This window comes from Neomonachus schauinslandi, chromosome 10 (genome assembly GCF_002201575.2).
Source record: "Neomonachus schauinslandi chromosome 10, ASM220157v2, whole genome shotgun sequence".
Lineage (NCBI taxonomy): Eukaryota > Metazoa > Chordata > Mammalia > Carnivora > Phocidae > Neomonachus > Neomonachus schauinslandi.
The window spans coordinates 120,563,975-120,584,221 of record NC_058412.1 but is presented as its reverse complement, the minus strand read 5'-3'; the positions used below and the strand labels follow the sequence as shown (position 1 = coordinate 120,584,221).

Genomic DNA, 20,247 nt, shown 5'->3' with positions numbered 1-20,247 from the left:
CTCTTCTTAAGTGGATTCCACTTGAGAAGACCCATTTGTTGGGCTACCTTTCCGGGGGGAGGAGGGGAGCAGAGGTTGTGGTTTGTTTGGAGAGAAAGAATGGCATACAAGAGGAAATAACACTCTCCTCCAGAGTGGGGATGTGGGTACAATGGGATGGGCAGTGTTGGAGTCAGAACTGGCATGGAAGGGGTGTGGGGGCAGCGGGTCTTGGGGTTTCAGGAGGGGTAGGGATCCCACCACTCTGTGAGAAAGTACACACACACACACACACACACACACACACACACCCCTACCTCACAGGGTTACCATGACAATCAAATGGCATGGCATCCATCCTACGCACTCCACACAGATAAATTCCTCTGCCTCACCACCTAACGCAAGGTGGGCATCTAGTCTCAGGGCCCAATTCCAGAAGGATCTTTTGGTCTTTCCCAAAACAAATTGAAGTGAATAACAAGGGCACTTTGATGCTACATAATTGAACATTGATCTGCACACTCAAACTGAAGTGTGCATTAGCATCTCCTAGAGGGCTTGTTAAAATACATATTTCTGGGCCCCACACCGGAGTTTCTGATTCAGCCGGTCTGGGCTGGGACTTAAGAATTTGCATTTCTGACAAGCTCCCAGGCTTTGCTGATGCTATTAGTCAAGGGACTACATTTTGAGAACCACTGATCTAGAATAATAATTAAACTGAATTTACATACTTAAGTTCGATTTCTGACACCACACCAGGTGCCTTCCTATCTCACCTCTTTTAATCCTTGCAGTCTATCTGCAAAGGTAGATAGGATTTAGATGCTATAGTTGGATAAAGTGAGACTCAGGTAAGGTAAGGAACTTGCCCCAGGTGATGTGATTAGTGTATGACAGATGTCCCACTTGCCTCCAGAGTCTACCGATCCCCTAGTCTCTCCTGCAGAGGCAGAACTGGCTGCCAATCTGGGGACAGGACAGAATGGGTCTGCAGGGGGGTAATGGATCAGCTATGGGGAAAGGGGGTATTTGAGCACAGGATCCAGGCACACCCTTCCAGTTCTGTGTAGAGGAAAGAGCCTTGGGTCCCAGGCCGGGTTACCTAAAATCAACTGTATGGCTATTAAGCAAGGGGTCCTGGCCCTTTCTCAGCCTCTCAGACACAAATACGAATTCATTTATTAAATAATTATTGAGTACCTGCCATGTGCCACACACTGTAGAGGAGTTCAGTAAATAGGATGCCCTTCCTTAAATAGGATGTGAAGGGGAGCCACAGGTTAATCGGGTAGTCACAGAAATAGAGCTGCTCTAAGAGTTCTGAAGAAAAGTACAGGGAGCTCTCAGAGTCTGAGGTGGAGAGATCACAGGAGACTTCCTGAGTAAGGAACATGGAACAGAGACCTGAAGAATAAGATGTTGCCAGACTTGTGGAGGTGGGTTGGGGGTATTCCTGTACATGTGCAAAGGCCCTGTGGTCAGAGCAGACATTGTGCATTTGAGCAACTGAAAGAAGAGCATAGTTATCAGCATAGTATTTGGGGAGGGGAGCATGAGGCTAGACTGGGAAGTGGGTCCGAAACCATCAGATCATGCAAAGCATTGTGGGCTTTGTTCCCTGTTAGTGGTGTCCTGAGCTGATTCATACCAGCTTGCAAGAACAGATTGTTAAATTTTCAGGAATTTTGTGAGCTAGTTGATGCCATGTTGGTAGCTTGAAATTAGTCATGGTGGGAGTATTTATACCACAGAAATCAGCAGACTGTACCGATCAGGGCCTTTTTTCCCTCCAGAGAGCTGTTTGTTAAACATTTAGCAACATACCACTGGTCTTTGTCCTAAAATGACAAGGAACAGATTGATTCCAGAGGGGCGGTGTTTCTGTTCCCCTAGAGTTGTATTCGGCGGAGCTCTTTGGATCTCCATATCTGTGCAGCTATGTCTCCCCTCCCCTGGCTGCCACCGTTTTCTCCTTCCCACAAGCCTATCCTTGCCCGTCTCCCACCTCTTCTGAGAGCCAGGTGGGGCCAGCCTCCTCTCACCTCACCATGGACGAGTTTGCTTCTCCTCTATGTGACTCTTCCCAGCATCTTGTCTGGAATATCAAACGAGGAGTACCAAATTAGCTGTTTTTCAGGCTTGCGAAATGTAGATAGAGCATAATGAACGTTCTGGGCTGCTTGTAAATTACCTTGTATAAATTCCTTCACATCGCCCGCTGCCCCATCTTTCTCCGTGTGCCTGTGGATAAACACAATTTTTTATCCTTCTAATTATGTAAAGTTAGAAGAAGAAGGGGACACAGAATAATATTAGCATCTCCCAGAAGGAATAAATACACCATGAGGACACTGCTATTCCTTGCAATGCCTTTCTGGTAGGCCCAACGGCTGAATTCTTCCCTTTCGAGAATACTCACCATAGCTCCTTGCCTCTGCAGAAGGTGGATTTACATCTGGTACAGAAGGGCAAGTGGGGAACACCGCATTCCTAAGCGTCTCAGCCCTGAGCCTCATGTCCAGCCCAGAACCACCATTTATTAAGCACCTGCTGCATACCAGGCACTGTCCTAATACCTTTTTTTTTTTTAGAGCAGTCTAGGGTTTCAGAGGAAGTGAGCAGAATGTACAGAGTGAGTTCCCGTGTGCTGCCTGCCTCCCTCCCACATTCAGATTCCCCTGTTGTTAACGCCTCGCGTCCGTGTGATACATTTGTTACAATTAATGAACCAGTCTTGATCCATTTATTATTAGCTAAAGTCCATAGTTTAGAGTCTACTCTTTGTGTTGTGCAGTTCAGTGGGATTTTAAAAATGTGTAATGACATGTATCCACCATTACAGTATCCTACAGAATCGTTTCAGGGCCCTAAAACGCCCCTGTCCCACCTGTTCATCCTGTCCCCAAGTCCCTGGCAGCCACTGCTTATTTACTGTGTCCATACCAGAGTGTCATAGAGCTGGAACCACACAGTATGAAGTCTTTGCAGACTCGCTTGTGCCCTTAGCAGTAGGCATGTACGTTTCCTCCATGTCTTTTCATGGCTTGATCATTCATCTCTAAATATCACTGGATGATATTCCACTGTCTGGGTATACATTTGTCTATCCATTCATGTATTGAAGGACATCTTGGGGTTTTTTTTTCTAAGTTTTGGCAGTTGTGAGTGAAGCTGCTATAAATATTTGTGTGCAAGTTTTTGTGTGGACATAAGTTTCCAACTCATTTGGGTAAATACCAAAGACAGCAATTGCTGGAATCATATGATAAGAGTATGTTTAGTTTTAAAAGAAACTGCCAAACTGTCTCCCAAAGCAGCTGTACCATTTTGCATTCCCACCAGCAATGAACTGAGAGTTCCTGTTGCTCCTTATCCTCACCAGCGTTTGGTGTTGTCAGTGTTCTGGACTTGGGCCATTCTAGTAGGTGTTATAGAGATATCTTGTTGTTGTTTTAATTTGAAATTCCCTAATAACATATGATGTTGAACATTTTTTATATACCTAGTTTTATATACTTATTTGCCGTCTGTGTATCTTTTTTGCTGAGGTGTCTGTTCAGATCTTTTGCCCATTTTTTTTTAAAGATTTTATTTATTTGAGACAGAGAGAATGAGAGACAGAGAGCATGAGAGGGAGGAGGGTCAGAGGGAGAAGCAGACTCCCCGCCGAGCAGGGAGCCCGATGCAGGACTCAATCCCGGGACTCCAGGATCATGACCTGAGCCGAAGGCAGTCGCTTAACCGACTGAGCCACCCAGGCGCCCTTTTGCCCATTTTTTAAAGGGTTGTTTTCTTGTTGTTGAATTTAAGAGTTCTTTGTATATTGTGGATACAAATCCTTTATCTGATATTCTGCAAATATTTTCTCCCAGTCTGTGGCTTGTCTTTTCATTCTCTTAAGGCCCTCACACTTTTCATGCCTACATTTTCTCATTTAATCCCCACCCCCGCAGCACTCCATGAGCTATATAGTATTGGCTCTACTTTGCTAAGCAACACAAGCTAAGAGAGATCGATTGACTTACTAAGTGATAGGGCTAAGATTTGAACCCAGATCTGACCCTCAGCTTCATACCTCACATCATCAGTGTATCCCATTTGCCACAGGTTAGCCCTCTGGGAGTGAATCTTGGTCACTACGTAATAAAATAACCTTCCATACCCTCAAAAAATAGAGGTATCGTATTTGGATGCCTTTCAGAGCCCAGCATGGGTATTTGCATCTAAGTGCCTTAATACAGGGTGGAGAGCCCTCTGTAACCCAACCCCTGCCTACCTCCTCTTTCTCTTCTCATGTTGCTAATCCCCTCACACTGTGTCCACAAGACAGGAGATGGTTTTCAGCCTCCCCAGTGTGCTTGCTTTTTCAGGAGCACTGTCTTCACTTTCCTTGTACCCTCTGATGGAAGGGTCCACTGGTCAAGTCTTAGTCTACTTTTAATTCCTCATTCACATACTACTTCACAAAGCCCTCCTTTCTCCACTTTCTAGGCCTTGGAGTTCTACTTCTATGTACAATCTGTCTCCCGCACGACACCGACAAATTCCTTAAGCATGAGTATCATTTTGACAATACTTCCTTAGGCCATTCAACCAGCCTGCACATAGTAGGTTCTTCATGAATGGATGAAGACAAAATACCAACAAACACCATCCTCTGGTGGGTAGAGGTCCCTTTCATCTTTAAGAATATTTAACTTAGGGGGCGCCTGGGTGGCTCAGCCGGTTAAGCGTCTGCCTTCGGCTCAGGTCATGATCCCAGGGTCCTGGGATCGAGCCCCGCATCCGGCTCCCTGCTCTGCAGGAAGCCTGCTTCTCCCTCTCCCACTGCCCCTGCTTGTGTTCCCTCTCTCGCTGTGTCTCTCTCTGTCAAAGAAATAAATAAAATCTTAAAAAAATATTTAAAAAAAAAAAAAAGAATATTTAACTTAGGGCGCCTGGGTGTCTCAGTCGGTTAAGCGACTGCCTTCGGCTCAGGTCATGATCCCAGGGTCCTGGGATCGAGTCCCACATCGGGCTCCCTGCTCTGCGGGGAGCCTGCTTCTCCCTCTCCCACTTCCCCTGCTTGTGTTCCCTCTCTCTCTGTGTCTCTCTCTGTCAAATAAATAAAGTCTTTAAAAAAAAAGAATATTTAACTTAAGTAAATATGTTTCTTATTGGTTTTTTAAATCATTTTTGCTTTCAGGTTTTAACTTTCATTTTATGTTAAAGAAAATTCCCTCTCCACATTTTAAACCAGAATCTCTGTTTCCAGTGCTATAGACCCCAGGAGCAGTCATAACTCAATAAATAAAGGAGATTTTTAAATCAATAAGTCATTAGTGAGACCAATGAGTGAAAGCACAATGTGCATTTTTACTTTTTTAAGGCTTATTGTTTTTGTAACCACTGGTAATGGGGCTTAACAGTCTCAGCTTGGAGTCAGGCGCTGGGCCTTGTCTGACTCCTTGCTCCTGGAGCAGGATGGTCGTCGCCTGGGAGGTCCCACTCCTGGGGCTAGAATACTGCAGAATCTGGGACCAACCATTTGCACAGACTCTAGGAGCAGTGCCTGCTGGATGCTAGAAGTCCAGGGACAGTACCGTGTGTAGATGGAGCAGGGCTTTGGGTTCAGACGGACCTGAGATAGAATTCCAGTTCTGCCCTGTGCAGGCTGCATAACATTGGGAACATGCTTAACCTCTCTGAGCCCCTGTTTCTTCATCTGTGAAATGGGAAGAATCAACATACTATATCATCATGGTATTATTGTAGTAATCTACAGAGCTATGTTGAGGAATAAATGATTGGGTGAGATCATGTCTATAAAGTCTAGTACCGGCCATGAACTCCATAAAGGTGAACTTCAGACTTCTGACTTCACACCCCACTCCCCCATCACCCCCAAAGAGATGAGTCAGACCTCCCACCTGCAACTCTCGCCCATGAGGAGTAAGAAAAGTGGCATCTGGTATATCTCTGTGTCTATCATAGCGCCTGGCACACGGTCAAGGACTAATTTTTGAATTATTTAATGGATATGAAGTAGCATCCTGTCCAGTCCTGGGCCTGTTTGTCCATCCTCGGACCCATTCCTTGCCTTCTCCTCTTCTACTGACCTGTGGGTTCAACCCGTGGGTTGCATTTCCCAGTCTCTTGCCAGCTGGCATCTGGCTGGCTTTGGCCAAGGATATGCCCTGGTGGGAGATTGGAAGTCGGGGAAAGGAAGAAGCCGGGATATGTCTCCCACTCTGTCCCAGTCACAGACTCCTCCTTTAGCAGCAAGAGAGGCTCCTCTTTTTCTCCAGCTCCAACCAGAGAGGCTCGTAGGCTCCAGTTTCCACAGGGGCCCCAGCCCTCAGCTCTGATAACCTCGCCTCCTCCAACTGCCCCGCCATCCCCAGGGAGGCAACGTCTCCTCACTAGTGCTGGTCTCTGAGTTACGCAGCCTCTCTCTGGCTTCTCAGCTCTTCCATCACCAGATGGCCAATTCTCTGGCATTAATCCCCCTGCCATGTACACTTGAAGCCATTTCCTATATCCTGCTTAGACCCCTCTTTGGAAGCAGGAGTGTCTGAGCTCAGAGTTCAGAGAACCCTCTCTTTCAAGTTCCACCACTCACCGGCCATGTGGCCAGTCAGTCCATGTGAGCCTCGGTGTCCTCATTTGTAACAGGGCTATGCTGCTTGTCTCCTGGGATCGCTGTGAGAGTCCAACGAGGTGATCCACTCATGCTCTCACTAAGGATTTGTGGAGTGCCTGCTGCAGGTGGAGGTGGAGAGGATGAAACAGGGAACAGAGTGGTAATGGCCCTGTTCTCGGGGGCTTCCGGTTCATAGTAATAGATATGCCAGTAAACTGCAAAGGGCTGCATATGCCTTAGCAGGAACCCTAGCCCTGTCCTAGACCAGACAGTGGAGGCAGGGGCATGCAGCGATGGGTGACAGGGACCCAGACAGCAAGCTGAGCCCCTGCTCCCACCAGACCCAGCCAGGGTGTTCCATTTGTGTGCGTCTGTTAGCGAGTCACAGCGCACTTTAATTAGTTGTAAAGGAGTAGCCTGATTCTTCTGCACAAGGGTTTTGGGTTTTTTTTATGGTGTTTATTTGATGTTATTTGAAGTAAACGTGCCATTGACTAAACCCTGCAAATCTTGTTTATGCCTGGATTGTGCTGAAATGGTATTCTCCAGGACACGTTTTCAGTTATTGATGACCTCTTTTATAATGATGGAGCCAGCTTCCCTTGAATGATTGTATTGATAACAATATGTGGCCAACAATCTATTTGCAACAATTCTCCGAAAGGCAAAAGAAAAGCATTTGCACACATGTGGAAAATAGGTAAATTTGCCGTTTTTATGCAATAATGAAAACAGAGCATGTTAGTTCAGATCCGACACTTCTCGCCTCCTGAGTGTTTTGATCTCTCTTGCACTGTCGTGTGAAGAAGGTATTTCTACTGCCCTTTTAATGACAAAATCACTAAGACTTAAAGAAGCAAGGTGACTCACCCAGGTAGGTCATAACTAGAACTAGAAGGGCAGGTGGAAAAAAGAGAAGGAGTACACACAGTGCTTTTTAAGGCACAATGATCTCCCCGAGCCTCAGCTGCCTCATCTGTAAATGGGGATGATAATGGGGTGGCGCCGGGGGTCAAATGAGAGAGTGTGTGAGAAGCAGCACGATGCCCATACTACTAATGCATGGTAGGTCTGCAGGAGGGCAGTGCTGGCCCCTCACCGCAGGCTCCTTTCTACTCCCCCCCCCGCCTTGTTTTCTGCTCTCTCTCTGCAGACGACCATTCCCGGGTGAGGCTGCTGGTGCTGGATGGAGACCCTCATTCCGACTACATCAACGCCAACTACATTGATGTGAGTCTTCACAGGGCTGGGCAGCCGGGCTCTGGGGTTGGTTGTAGCAGGCTCGAGACCTGTGGCTGTCCTCCAGCCTCCCTCCCCAACAAGGTGGCCCTCTCAGAACGTGTCCAGAGGGGCCTGGGCCCTCCCTGATTTGTGTAATTAGCATAACCCACGTTGATTATCCATCGAAAGCTGCATCCTCTTTGGGGCTGGCTGGAGTAGCCTGCTCTGTGGGGCCCCAGGACAGCTGCCCGTCTTGTTCATTCATGCATTAATTCATTTGTACGTGTGTCTGTTTATCCATCCATTCATTCATTTGAAGGTATAGCCATTTATGCAACACAAATTTAAAAGTGCGTGCTGTGTGCCAGATGCTATTGGAACCATAAAACTAAAAGCGCCATGGTCTCTACCCTTTAAAACCTGAGCAGGAAGATAAGCTATGCACATCAATAATTCCAGGGCAAACTGGAAAGTGGTAAGTGTCATATGTTCAGATAAAATGCTGCAGGGATTCAGAGGTAGGGGGGAAAAAATCGCTTCTTCCATCAGGAATGCAGAATGTGATATGAACCAAAGCTCCAAGCACAGGATGAATTTAAAATTAATGAGGGGGAAGATGGGCCTCTAGTTAGAACAGCACAAGCCAAAATGTAGCACCTGGAAGCCGAGAGTATGTAGCAGCTCAGGTTGAGGAGAGCAGAGACCATGTCATGGGAATAGTGGAAAATAAGATTGGAGCTAGATCATCGGTGGTTTACGAACAAACTTAGAAAGCCGGACTTGATTCTGGAGGCAAGAGAACGCTATTGGAAATTTTTGATCATGGAGGTGATCAGTGCAGAGCTGAGCTTCGGGATCATTGATCTATCGCCAAGGGTGCTTCGGGATCATTTATCTATCGCCAAGGGTAAGATTGATCCGAGGGAGGAGAATACGGGATTCAGACGCCCAGTTAGGAAAGGGGCTGCTTCACCATGGAAATGAGAGAGTCTGCAAAGGGGGAGCATGGCCACCAGGGACAAATGGACGTCCTTTCATAACCCATGCAAGCCAGGCTTCTCAGGACCTCAGCTAGGAGCCTGGGGGCCTCGACAAATGGCAGAGATCACCTTGGTCCCTCTGACACCCAAGTGTTTCTGTAGACAGGCTATGAAGTGGAATGGTGTGAGCTTGAGCTCCCCCTAATCTAGGCTGATCCAGATGATTCATTGATTCTACAAAAACTTATTGAGCTTTGTGGTAGTCATTTGTCTGTTTGCTCTCAGATCTATTTCTCGGCCTTCCCCATTCTGCTTTGCATTGCTTATCTGAGTATGTGTGTGATAGAGTGTACCTGTGAGTGTGTGGGCGTGAGTGTGTGTGTGTTGTGGCAGGAAGGAGGGCAAGCCGATCCCGGCAGGGAGGGCTGTGATGGGAGATTGGAGGGCGAAAGGAGAGCTGGTGTCCGGCTCCTCCCTCACTTCCTCAGGTAGCAGCTCTGGCAGGGGCCGCATCCCAGCTGTGGCACCAGCTTCTACCAGGCAGACCCACCAGAATTCCCGCCTCTGCCCGGCAGCCCCAGCTCCGGGGTCTGGCAGCTTCTCTGTCTCCCGTCGTCCACTAGTTCCGGGGGCAGTCACAGTCCCCTCCTGGTGCCAATCTCTGCGTCACCCCTCTGTCCCCTGGTTAGCATCTCAGCTCCCCTGTCACCGATGTCATCACCCCATGCTGAATTTCCTGCGTCTGAAACACCCAGAGTGGTTTTGAGTCCCCCCCGGGACCCTGGCTTATAAAGGGCCTTCCCGTGGTCAGGACCTGGGGCTGGAGTTTCAGTGGAAGTCAAGGTAGACACAGTCTCTGTCCCCGTGGCCCTCCCAGGAAAGTTCACAAGGAGATGGCCAGTTCAGAGCAGCCTGTCTCGAGCCTGGACAAAGCACTCTTGAGTATCTGCCCATCACAGCTCTAGCCTCTCCCTTGTGCATCTGGTATTCATTTCTCAAACACTGAGTGGGTCCTCCAGTGTGTGCTGGAAATGCAGACCTGAAAAGGGACTCACGTCTGGTGAAGGAGTTGGGTAAGAAAAGAGACCCTCACAGATCAGGGCCTGTGTGAACATAAAGGAAAACCAAAGCTTTGGTTGGGTGGGGTTGGGTAGTCAGGGGAGCCTTCCTGGAAGAGGTGAAACAATGCTGCCTCAGCCAATGAGTAAGAGTCCAACAGACAAGAAGGACTGATAGTAACCTAAGATCACCTCTTGTGTATCAACATTACTTAACTAGGTACCGCAACCTCACAAAGTAAGTGCTGTTACTACCCATTTCCAGATGAGTTAGCTGAGGCTCTCGATTAGTTATGTAACTTGTCCAGGATCACACTGCTAGGATGTAGAGGAGGAGGGAGCAGAAGTCTGAATCAGGGGTGGCTTCCCCACCGTGTTCTGCTGGCTTAAATAATAACAGTTAAGCAATGACAACAGCCAGTGGATCTAAATGAGTCATGTCTGGGCCCTGTGGTGGGTGTTTGTAAAGGAGTCAGTTTATGGAGACCCCTCAATAACCCCCCAAGTTAGGGAATCATCCCCATTTTTCAGAAAGAGAAGCTGAGGTTGAAAGAGATTGCAAAGCTTGGGGCGCCTGGCTGGCTCCATCAGTTAAGCATCCATCTCTTGATTTCAGCTCGGGTCATGATCCTGATCAGGGTTGTGAGATGGAGCCCCATGTCAGGCTCTGTGCTGAGCGTGGAGCCTGCTTGGGATTCTCTCTCCCTCTCCCTCTGTCCTTTCCCTCCACCTCTCTGTCTGTCTCTCTCCCTCTCCTTCTTTCCCTCCCCCCACCTCTCTCTCTCTCTCTCTCTCTCAACCTCTCCAAAAAAAAAAAAAAAAAAGTTTAAAGAGATTACAGAGCTTTAGTACAGCCATGCATCGGGTCAGCAGCAAAACCAAACTAGGAACCAGACCGGAATAGCTCCCAGTCTGGGGCCTTTCCTCCTGTCCCTCCCCATCTACTCCCAGACAGCACCTTGCATCCAGCACATAGTGGGGACTCAGCATGCAGTTAACCAGAATGAACTAGTTCCTTCCAGTTTCCCCTTGACCTTGTCTACAGCCGAGTACTTGTGGCAACCCCGAAGGCCCACATGGGGTCTGCCAGCCCAAGGTGCCATATATAGCTTTTGTCATCTGAGTGGTAACCCTCCGACAAAAGTTAACTTTCCTAGAGAGACGCTTCCCTAGATAAACAAAGTTGCATAAGCATCTGACTATAGTCAGAGCCAAGAGGCACTTTGGTACATTACAGGCAACAAATGAAATTGCTTCAAATGCAGGTGAATCTCCATGACATCAACACCAAAAACACCTCCCATTCCTGCCAGGTTCTATCGTTACGGTGCATTCTGTAAGCTTCTAAGGATAAGAAACCAGGGGTTGAGGTTAAGATCCTTGCTCAAGGTTACATGGCTAGAATCCTGTTCTCTGTGCACTAAGGACACCCCACCACCTTCTCCCTCTTGGAGAAGTAGATTGTGCAAATAGGCCAAACAGCCTCTACAAGATGCTGTCTTCATATGTGACATTGGTCTCTGCTGGATCTCAGTGGTTAGAGTCAAAAGTTCACGAGACCAGAGTCATGAATTCAGCCGTTGTTGGGCCTGTTGAGTCTAGGCCTTTCTGCTTACTAGCCTTATGATCTTATTTACTTGTTCTGCTATCCGTAAAGTGGGATAATAATGCTACCCCGGCAGAATATGATAACCAACATATCTGTCAGTCTCCCATTAGGAAACAGGCTCACTCAAAGGGAGTAACAGAGGGGCAGGGGAGGGGGTTAGCAAGGTAGGAACAAAGTTAAGGGAAACCAACAGGGTGGGGTGCAGTATCCCCGAGTTAGAAACAGAAGCCTCTGACAGTCAGTGCCAACCTCAGTGGCCTGACGAGGGCAGATCTAGAAGACATACACCCCAGCCTCCCCATGGCCTGCTTCTGCTCCCCCATTGGCTGAACCCAACTGGAAACCAGAAGCCATGGAACCCCATGATGTAGTCCATACAGGTCAGCATCCATCCCACAGCACAGAGCAGAGTCTAGAAGGGAAAAGCGGGCACATGGGGGGGTGGGGGGCGGTGGAGAAGACACCAAGCACCTCCTAGCACCCTGTTAGCAATATGGGGCAGAACGGGGAATGAGGAATCCCATGATTTCTGAGCCTACTGTGTGCTCCAGCAAACTTAAAATTCCTGTAGTCCTTTTGGGGATTCCTGGCAAGACACACACTACATAGTTTTCTAGGTCCTCACTCTTTTGCCCTGCTCTCCACCCCCGCTGAAATCCTCCTGGACATTTGCTCTCAGAAGAGCTAACTGCCCACACTGGAATCATTTATCCACAATTGGTTCTTGACGATCCATTAAAACAACTCCATTTGGATAATGAGCTGGATGGGGCCAGCCCTGTCTGTGTCTCCAGAGGCCATGGTTCTGCTACCATCTGAACCATCCCACTGGCGGGTTTGTTTGCATACCCGAGAATGTATTGGCCACTTGAATCTGTTATAAATTACCAGTCTGGAAATAAATATCGTATCTGGGTCCCCAGTAAGTAACAGATGCGTAAGTTCAGAGTGAGATAAATGTGTTTTGGATGCAAGCCTCTTTCCCATTGCTCACAGACGGATGGAGGCAGGCCCGGTGCTGGTTTGCAGTCGATCTGTGTGCTGTGTAGGTGGGACTTAAATGAACTCAAAGTTCTTCTAAGGTTAGGAAGTTTTCTGAACCAGTCCTTGGCAAATCCCCAGTAAAGCCCCAGTCGAGCAATACATTTCCTTTTATCTCCTTTGCTGAGGAATCTCGTGGTTAGAACGTTTTCTCTTTGGGGACTCGATGGGGTCTTGGAGACCAGAGAGGGCCTCTTGACTCCCATGCAGTGCGCAGACAGGCCCACAGCATGCATGCGTGCATGCATTTGATACGCGTTTATCAAGGCTGATGGCCCAGGCCGACTTGTCGGTGCTGGGGACACAGCCACGAGCAAGCCGGATACAGCCCTGCCCTGTCGGCCCTCTCATTCCACTGCGGAGACAGACAGTGAGCATGTCCATAAACAAGGAACATTCTGCCATTGAGTGATAAGTGCCCTGAAGAAAAGTAAACCGGAGAAATGAGAGAGGGGCCGACAGGATGGTCAGGGGAGGCTCTCTGTGAGGTGACTGACAACCAAGCGGAAGCCAGGCTGGAGTGAGAGAGCAAACCGCCGAGCTCGGCGGGGGCAGATGCACCCTGCACAGGGAATGGCCTGTGCGAAGGCCTCTGGATGGAAACGTGACTCCTGTGTCTGAAGAAGAGCAAGATGGCCTGTGAGCCAGGGCAAGAGTGGTAGGAACAGGGCATGCTGCCAGAGGGGAGGAAACGGGAACTCCATTAAGGGTGCCCCAGCCTCACCTCAGAGACCCGTTTATGCATATATGCCACCCACCAGCCTTTGCTGAAAGCTGCCCCCAGCTCTGAGTGCGGGCTCCATGGCCCATGGGGAGACAAGTACGAAAACCGTATTGCAGCTCATGTGCTACATGTGTTGTTGGGCACATGCAGAAGCCTGCAGGACTGCTCAGGAGGAGGGAGGTCTCATTGGAGGTGTGGTGCCGGAAAGCTGGGACATAGGGCCCGTGGGAGGGCATGGAGAGGGACACCTGGCACTGAGGCTAGAGACGGGTGATTAGTCCTGAGCTAGGACATCCGGACATGACTGCACACACCGCGGGGAGCCACTGCAGGCTGTTGGGTGGGGAAATAACGTAATCCGATGTGCACTGTGGAGTTCACTCCGGTCAGAAGCAGATGGGAGATGGGACCGGACTGGAGGCAGGGAGGCCAGCAAGCGGCCAGTGCTGTGGCCTGGGTCAGGAAGGACAAGGACTGTAACTAGGAGTGACGATGCGGCTGATGGAAGAGGGTGGGCTTGAGAAACCACATCCTTCCACACTCTAGGGGACTATTTTCTGTTCCCAAACCTACTCAAGAAAATTCCCAGTGTCTAATTCTTCCTGCAAGCCTGGGAAACCCTGTCCATCTTGACTTGAAGGAACAGAGAGCTCCTGGTCCCTCTCACCTCCCTTCCTACTTCTCGTGTGTCAGAGGGGGGCTCTGTTTTGCATTAGAGGCAGAGCGGTGAGGCGGGAAGGGCTTCTGATCTCACCATCTCCCAAGCGGTCACGGGAGGCACCCAATAAATGTTTGCCAGATGACCAATAAAATACTAATAAGATAAAGTCATGTATGTTAAATCTTAGACTGCAGTGCCTGGCGCATAGTAACTGCCATATAATCTTAATAGAAACACTATATTGTAAATCTAAGTACCCTCATTTGACAGCAAAAAAGCAATGGAGGCACGAGGAGGTTAAGTGTTAGCTCCAGAACACACAGCTCCTAAGGGTCAGAGCCAGGATTCAAACCCAGGCCATCGGGTCCAGAGTGTGTGCACATGACCTCCTCCAGCCATACCTTATTTAGCTGTGCTCCCAGCCACTTGTTCATTGGACATTTGTTCTGAGTCTCACACTGTGCGAGAGTCTATAGAAATTTTTTTTAAAACTTAGAGGAGGCAATATTTGTCCTCAAGAAACTGATAATTTCACTAAGAAGTTAGCAAACAGTTTATTTAGGTGGGGCTGTTGATTCCTAAGGACTGTGGTTAATCCAGCAGTTCTGACCACGCCGCCAGCCCTGGCTTGGTGCTGACAGTGAACTCTGGCACCTCTAGAGTATGCCCAGCAATGGGAAGGTACGTACTAGGTATTTATGGAGCAAGGGGAAGACTGAGGTGGAGAAATACACTGGGGGCTCAAAAACGAGTCTTTGAATCAGAAAGTGGATCCAGAACTGGAGAGAGGCCACGTCTGTTTCACCATAAACCATACAGATGGTAATTCTGGCTCATTTCCTGAGTGAGAGGGCCTGGAGGCAGCTCATCCCCTCCCCGCCAACAGGATAGAAAGATGGATCACCAACATTGGAGACAAAACTAGGGATTCATCAACGGTTTGGGTTTGTTTTCTCCTGAGATGGATAACCCTAAAGCAAAGTGGATTTCAGGGCTGTCAGTGACCTCTCCTCCAGCAGGCTCTGTAACTGGCATCTGTAGTTTGAAAAAGTGTCTGTCCATCCATTCGTTTGCTCACTCATGTATTCATTCCATAAATACTATGTCCAGTGGTATGTACTAAATGCAAATCTTTGTCCAAAACTTGAACTCTACCCAGTATGGTAGAATTCCTCTCTGGAACTAGAAAGGGGATCCTCCAAGTATTGCCATACCCAGGCAAAAGAGAAGGCTCTCTTCAACCTCTTCCCCAATGATGAGGGTTATGGAGCACAGAGTAACCCCACACCAGATGCGGCAGGGCCTCCTGGGACACTGAAATATACAGGGATATCAGAAACTGGCCTCTGAATCAGAAAGTGGCTTTATCAGCCTCGAAGTCACAGCTGCACGGGGTCCTCCCTGGTGAGTGGGACTTCTAATTCCAAGCCCTGCCGTGTGGCACAGAGAGGCCCTGTGGCATTCTTCCCCAGTTTTTTCTAATTGTTACTAATGCAAGGGGCCAGCGATGCAATGGTTGTCTTCCATCAGGTGCCCTGCAGAGACTCACAGTGTTCTGCACAGTTAGGACCCAGGAAGGACTTTTTGGTGGTTTATGTCCCACAGAAACACCACAATTCCTTCTCCACCTCTTTCTGGGTACATGGGCGTAAGTAACAGCCACCCAGTTTTGCTTCTGAGGCAAGCCCGTATGGGCCCCTTCCAAGTTACTACTCTAATAGCTAACGTTTAGTGATTTAATAAGGGCTTGCCATACGTTACTTATTTCATCTTTGCCACTTCTCTGGGAAGTGTCTAATGCTGTTCTCATTTTGCCTGTGAGGAAAGCATGTCTTGGAAAGGATAACTATTAATATTATGGTGTTTGCGAGCTTTGACTGGAGGCCCTTAACTCTGCTTCTCTCCTGTCATCCAGGGATACCATCGACCTCGGCACTACATTGCAACTCAGGGTAAGTGCTCCCCTTTTCCTTGAAGGGGGCCTCACCCTTCACTGGAAGAGAGGAATGGGCTTCTGCCAGCAAAAAAATAGTCCCACAAACATAGGTTCCTGGGAGCGTCCATTTGTTTGGGAAGGAAGGAGGTGATGAATTCAGCTCTCGGGGGGAGGGACGTGAGTGAGAGATGAAGGAGGTGTCGCTAGGAAATGGCACAGGCAGGGCAGACCCAAAGCCTCAGCCTCAGGCACGTGCCCTCAGGATCCACCATCCAAAACTAGAGCCGATCCACCATCCAAAACTAGAGCCGATGGTGCCTTATCTCCTTGATGAGTGTGTGCCTAGAAGAGAGAAGTACTCTGCCATTCTGGAAAACAACTTGGCAGTCCATTATCAGAGGCTTAAAAATGATCCTACCTCCCAAACCCTTTGGGGAGGAAATCCTGTGGATAATTACATATGTGGACAGTGACATATACAAAGATACTCGTCACAGTGTTATCTCTAATGGGAAAAAAGTGAAAAATCTTAAGTGCCCAACAATTGGTAGATTGCTTAAATAAAGTGTGATACTTCTATATTATAGAAAAATTATGCAGTGAACACGTACCATGCTTGGTAAGAATCTTTAAGAGCATGCAAAAGTGCATATAATAATGATGCATATAAAATGCATATAATAATTGCTTATTACAGCAAATGCATATGTATAAATACATATATATACATATACAGAAAAATGCTATTCAGATTTTTATATCAAATACGTGTATTTTGTAATTGTAAAAGCAATGAAGGCCCCGGACACTGAAAGAAATTTCCAGGGAAATTGCTTTGGACTCTCAGATCCTATCTCGCTTTCCTTGTCCATTTCTTTCCCCTCCCTCCTGTTTGGGCTCCAGAGGAATGCTCCTTGTGTTTGTCAAGCTCAAAATCAGGCCTCTACTGTTTGCACTGTGAGCATCCGGCTCCTGGCAGCTCTCTGTCCTCCTCCCCGCCCCCTGCAACCCCAATTTCCTCCCTGTCTCTCACTGAGGTTCTGGAGCCCAATTTTTATGAAAATTCCCTTAAGCTATTTTATTAACCCATAATATAGTCCCGATAAGGTGATGGATGGGGGGCAAGTGGGGCTGGGGGACAGCCTCTGAGCAGGAGGACAGCAGAGGGAAGAGGAAAGGCTGTGGACATTTCCATGGATGCTGTAGACCATGCTAGTTTGGAATGCCGCTTTGCTTTTCCATACTCTGGCCCTGGTCTCAGTGACTCAGGTGTCCCAGCGAGAATCATCTGGCCTCACTCTCGCTCACCTGTTCTGAGCCTGGACCGACCAACCAGGAGGGATGGCCTCTTGGCTGCCTTCTTGCACTTGTGGTCTTTGACCCTGTCACCTTCTCTGTCGGCAGGTCCAATGCAGGAGACTGTCAAGGACTTTTGGAGAATGATCTGGCAGGAGAACTCGGCCAGCATCGTCATGGTCACGAACCTCGTGGAAGTGGGCAGGGTAAGCCCCTCCCGCAATTACCTGGACAGAGGTTGCTGGCCCTGCCCTCCTGAGCATCTCTCTGTTCTGTGCCTTATGGCATGTGCCCCCACTCAACACTTCACCCTCACAACAACCTGCGTGGGAGAAATCCTCACCACTGCTTCCCATTCGGGGAATACGGCCTTTCCCTCCGAGTCATCCCTTTCTCCACCCTCGCTCCGTTGATGACGTCATCTCATACCCTTTGGGGAAATGAAAGCCATCAGACATGAACGCTCATCTTCACACCACAAAGCCACAATCCTACCTGCATCTACAACCATCTTCTCATTCTTCCCCTCTATTATCAGGGTGAACCATAAAACATGGCCGTTTTTGTTGACCCAAATGGTAGACTATCTGCTGTTTCTATGGAAGAAGTGACTCTTGCCCTTTCAAAGGCAATCCCAGTGCCTTGTATCACAGATTCTATGCAAGAATTGTCTCATTTCCCCTCTCACTCGAAACTCTTTTTCTCATTGCTAGATTATTCCCCTGAACATACGGAACATTCCTGAGTACCTTCCCCCTGAAAATACAAAACAGGCAAACAAAAAGGATTCTCTTGTCCCTACTTTTCTGCCAGACTCTAAAGACTCACACACAGGCTCTGCTTCTGCACTCCAGTTCTCTTCTCCCCTCTCCATCCCACCCATAGTGAGACAGTCAGTATCACCAGCATCCTTCATGCTGACGAATCCAACCGCCACTTCTTTCTTCTCATCGAACTCAGCCTCTCAGAGCATCTGACCCTTTGCTCCCTTACCTCTAAACCTTGATATTCCTCAGGGTTCAGGCCTTGGTCTCCTGCTCTGCTCTATCTCGACTCTCTCCTACGTCGTCCTTAGCTACTCCTAGGGCTTGGAAATGGGACTGCTATGCCCAGCTTGCTTTTGCTCACTTGGTAAACTGTGGCATGTGGGTGGGTGGGCTGCTGGGTTGAAAGGCAGGGTGCACAACACTAGAAGAAAGAGGGCTTCTCTACTTACCATAGGAACTAACCGAAGAGTGGGCAGGTAAGTTTTTGTTTTGGCAAAGAACCAGATAACCCATTAAAATAAAGAGTCCTGGCCTCCAAGGTCATGGGAAAGAGAGAATCTGGGCTGTCATCATAATCCAGGAAAGGGCTGTGGACGTCTCGTGGCCTCATAGGGTTCTAGGGCCAAGAGAGACTTCATCCTTGAGCTCACTCTCACCTCATCCCCTCCGCAGCTTTACAGATGAGGAAACAGACCCCGAGGGGCTGGAGCGTCTGCCCCTTAGGCCTCCAGCCAGAGCCTGGCCACGATCTCTGCCCCTCCACTCACTACTGCTCCCCAAGGACCCAGGCCCAGGGAGCAGCTACTGTGGACAAAAAGGCCAGGCTAGGATTTAAGAATTCAGAGGCAAATTCCAGCCCGTTCTATAACATATCCCATCTTGGAGACAGAGTCCCTCGATGGACAGTTCACGAATCTAATTTGGATTTGGGGAGGGAACAGGGGAGCAGTCTCTTGACGGAACTCCTGCTAGGAGCCAGACACCGTGCCTGACGCTCCCTGTGCATTACTTCATTTTGATTCCAACAACTGCACGAGGCAGTGTTTATGGTAATTATTCGGGTGGCCTGGCTTTGCATCCTGGCTCCGTCCCTTTGTGACCTTGGACAATTTTCTTAGCCTCTCAATGCTTCTGATTCCTCATCCATAAAACGGGGTGATAATCATATCTGTAAAGGTTGTAGTGATAAGCGATTAAAATAATACAGGTAAGGAATTAGTAGAACACTTAGCAAGCAGTGTGAGATACCGTAAGCTGTCAGTGAGCGTTAGCTATCCGTATTAATAGGAAGTTGAGCCTCAGAGAGATTTCAGCACTTTTTGGAAGCTTCACAGCTGCTGAGCGTTAGAACCAAGCAATGCATCCGTTTGCCTGCCAAGCCTGTTGCGCTATACCAGCATTTCCCTAAGTGGGTTCCATGGGATGCTAGTCTGCAGGATGCCTAGTGAGAAGAGGGTTCCATGGTTAAATACGTTTGGGAAATGCTGTGTACTCTTTGCCCCTCTCGGAGAGTCGAAAACACATTAGCGTTAGCACGTTCAACGAGCTGAGGAGTCTTGTAGCAGAGCGGCCTGTTTAACTTTGTTTAATCCAGCATTTCCCAAACTCATTTGACCACAAAACCTTTTTTTTGTTTGTTTTTTTGTTTCTTGTTTCTTTTTTACCTAACACCTATTAGCACCCAGCGGAACACACTGTGGGAAATGCCACTCTAGCCCGCGCGGCGTCCCCCGGAATGGTAATGCTTTTGTTCTTTTTAGGGGAAAACAATGATCTCTTTTTCCTCCCTCGGAATGTGACCTAGAGTCCAGTGTGGGACTGGCTTGTCACCAGCATCTGCACCCACCACCCGGGCAGAGAGCCGTTGTGCAGACTCTTCCCTTTTAGTCCCGCTCCTTGCATCCTTCTCCCAACAGAGAGCCTTTCTCCTTCCAGCCCCCAGTCACCACCTCTGGATAGTAATGGCCCTCTCCCCAACCCCTCTGCTTCCACCCCCTCACTGCTTCCCACTTTTATTCTCATCTCTGCTCCGCTGACGCCGCCCCACTGCCCCACCTGATCTAGCAGAAAAAGGGCTCAGCCAGAGGTAGAAAACTGGCCCCGTGACCTGGGACCAGGTATCTGACCTCCAAACTCGAGCTTTTTTTCCATCTGTAAATGGGGTAACACCAGCTGCCTATCTCACCTTGATCGATTCGCTCACCTAGTGTGATAATGGACTTGGAGATTTTAAGGAGCTCTGCCAAAGAAGGTACTACCATTATTCCTAACGGCTGCAGGGCCTTTGGGAGTGGGCGTGGCCCTGTGCAGTTGGCCAGTCCCCAGCCAGCTGACAACCCCTTGAACC

General features: G+C 48.6%; 1 protein-coding gene across 1 annotated transcript in view; it reads left to right on the top strand.

Annotated features, from left to right (window-relative positions):
- PTPRT (protein tyrosine phosphatase receptor type T) overlaps positions 1-20,247 on the top strand; it is an 831,114-nt gene that overhangs the window by 765,354 nt on the left and 45,513 nt on the right. Inside the window, exons 19-22 of the mRNA XM_044919044.1 lie at positions 7,761-7,837; positions 15,817-15,853; positions 17,242-17,339; positions 19,579-19,638. Coding sequence (XP_044774979.1) covers positions 7,761-7,837; positions 15,817-15,853; positions 17,242-17,339; positions 19,579-19,638 — 272 coding nt within the window. The remainder of the gene's footprint in view (positions 1-7,760; positions 7,838-15,816; positions 15,854-17,241; positions 17,340-19,578; positions 19,639-20,247) is intronic.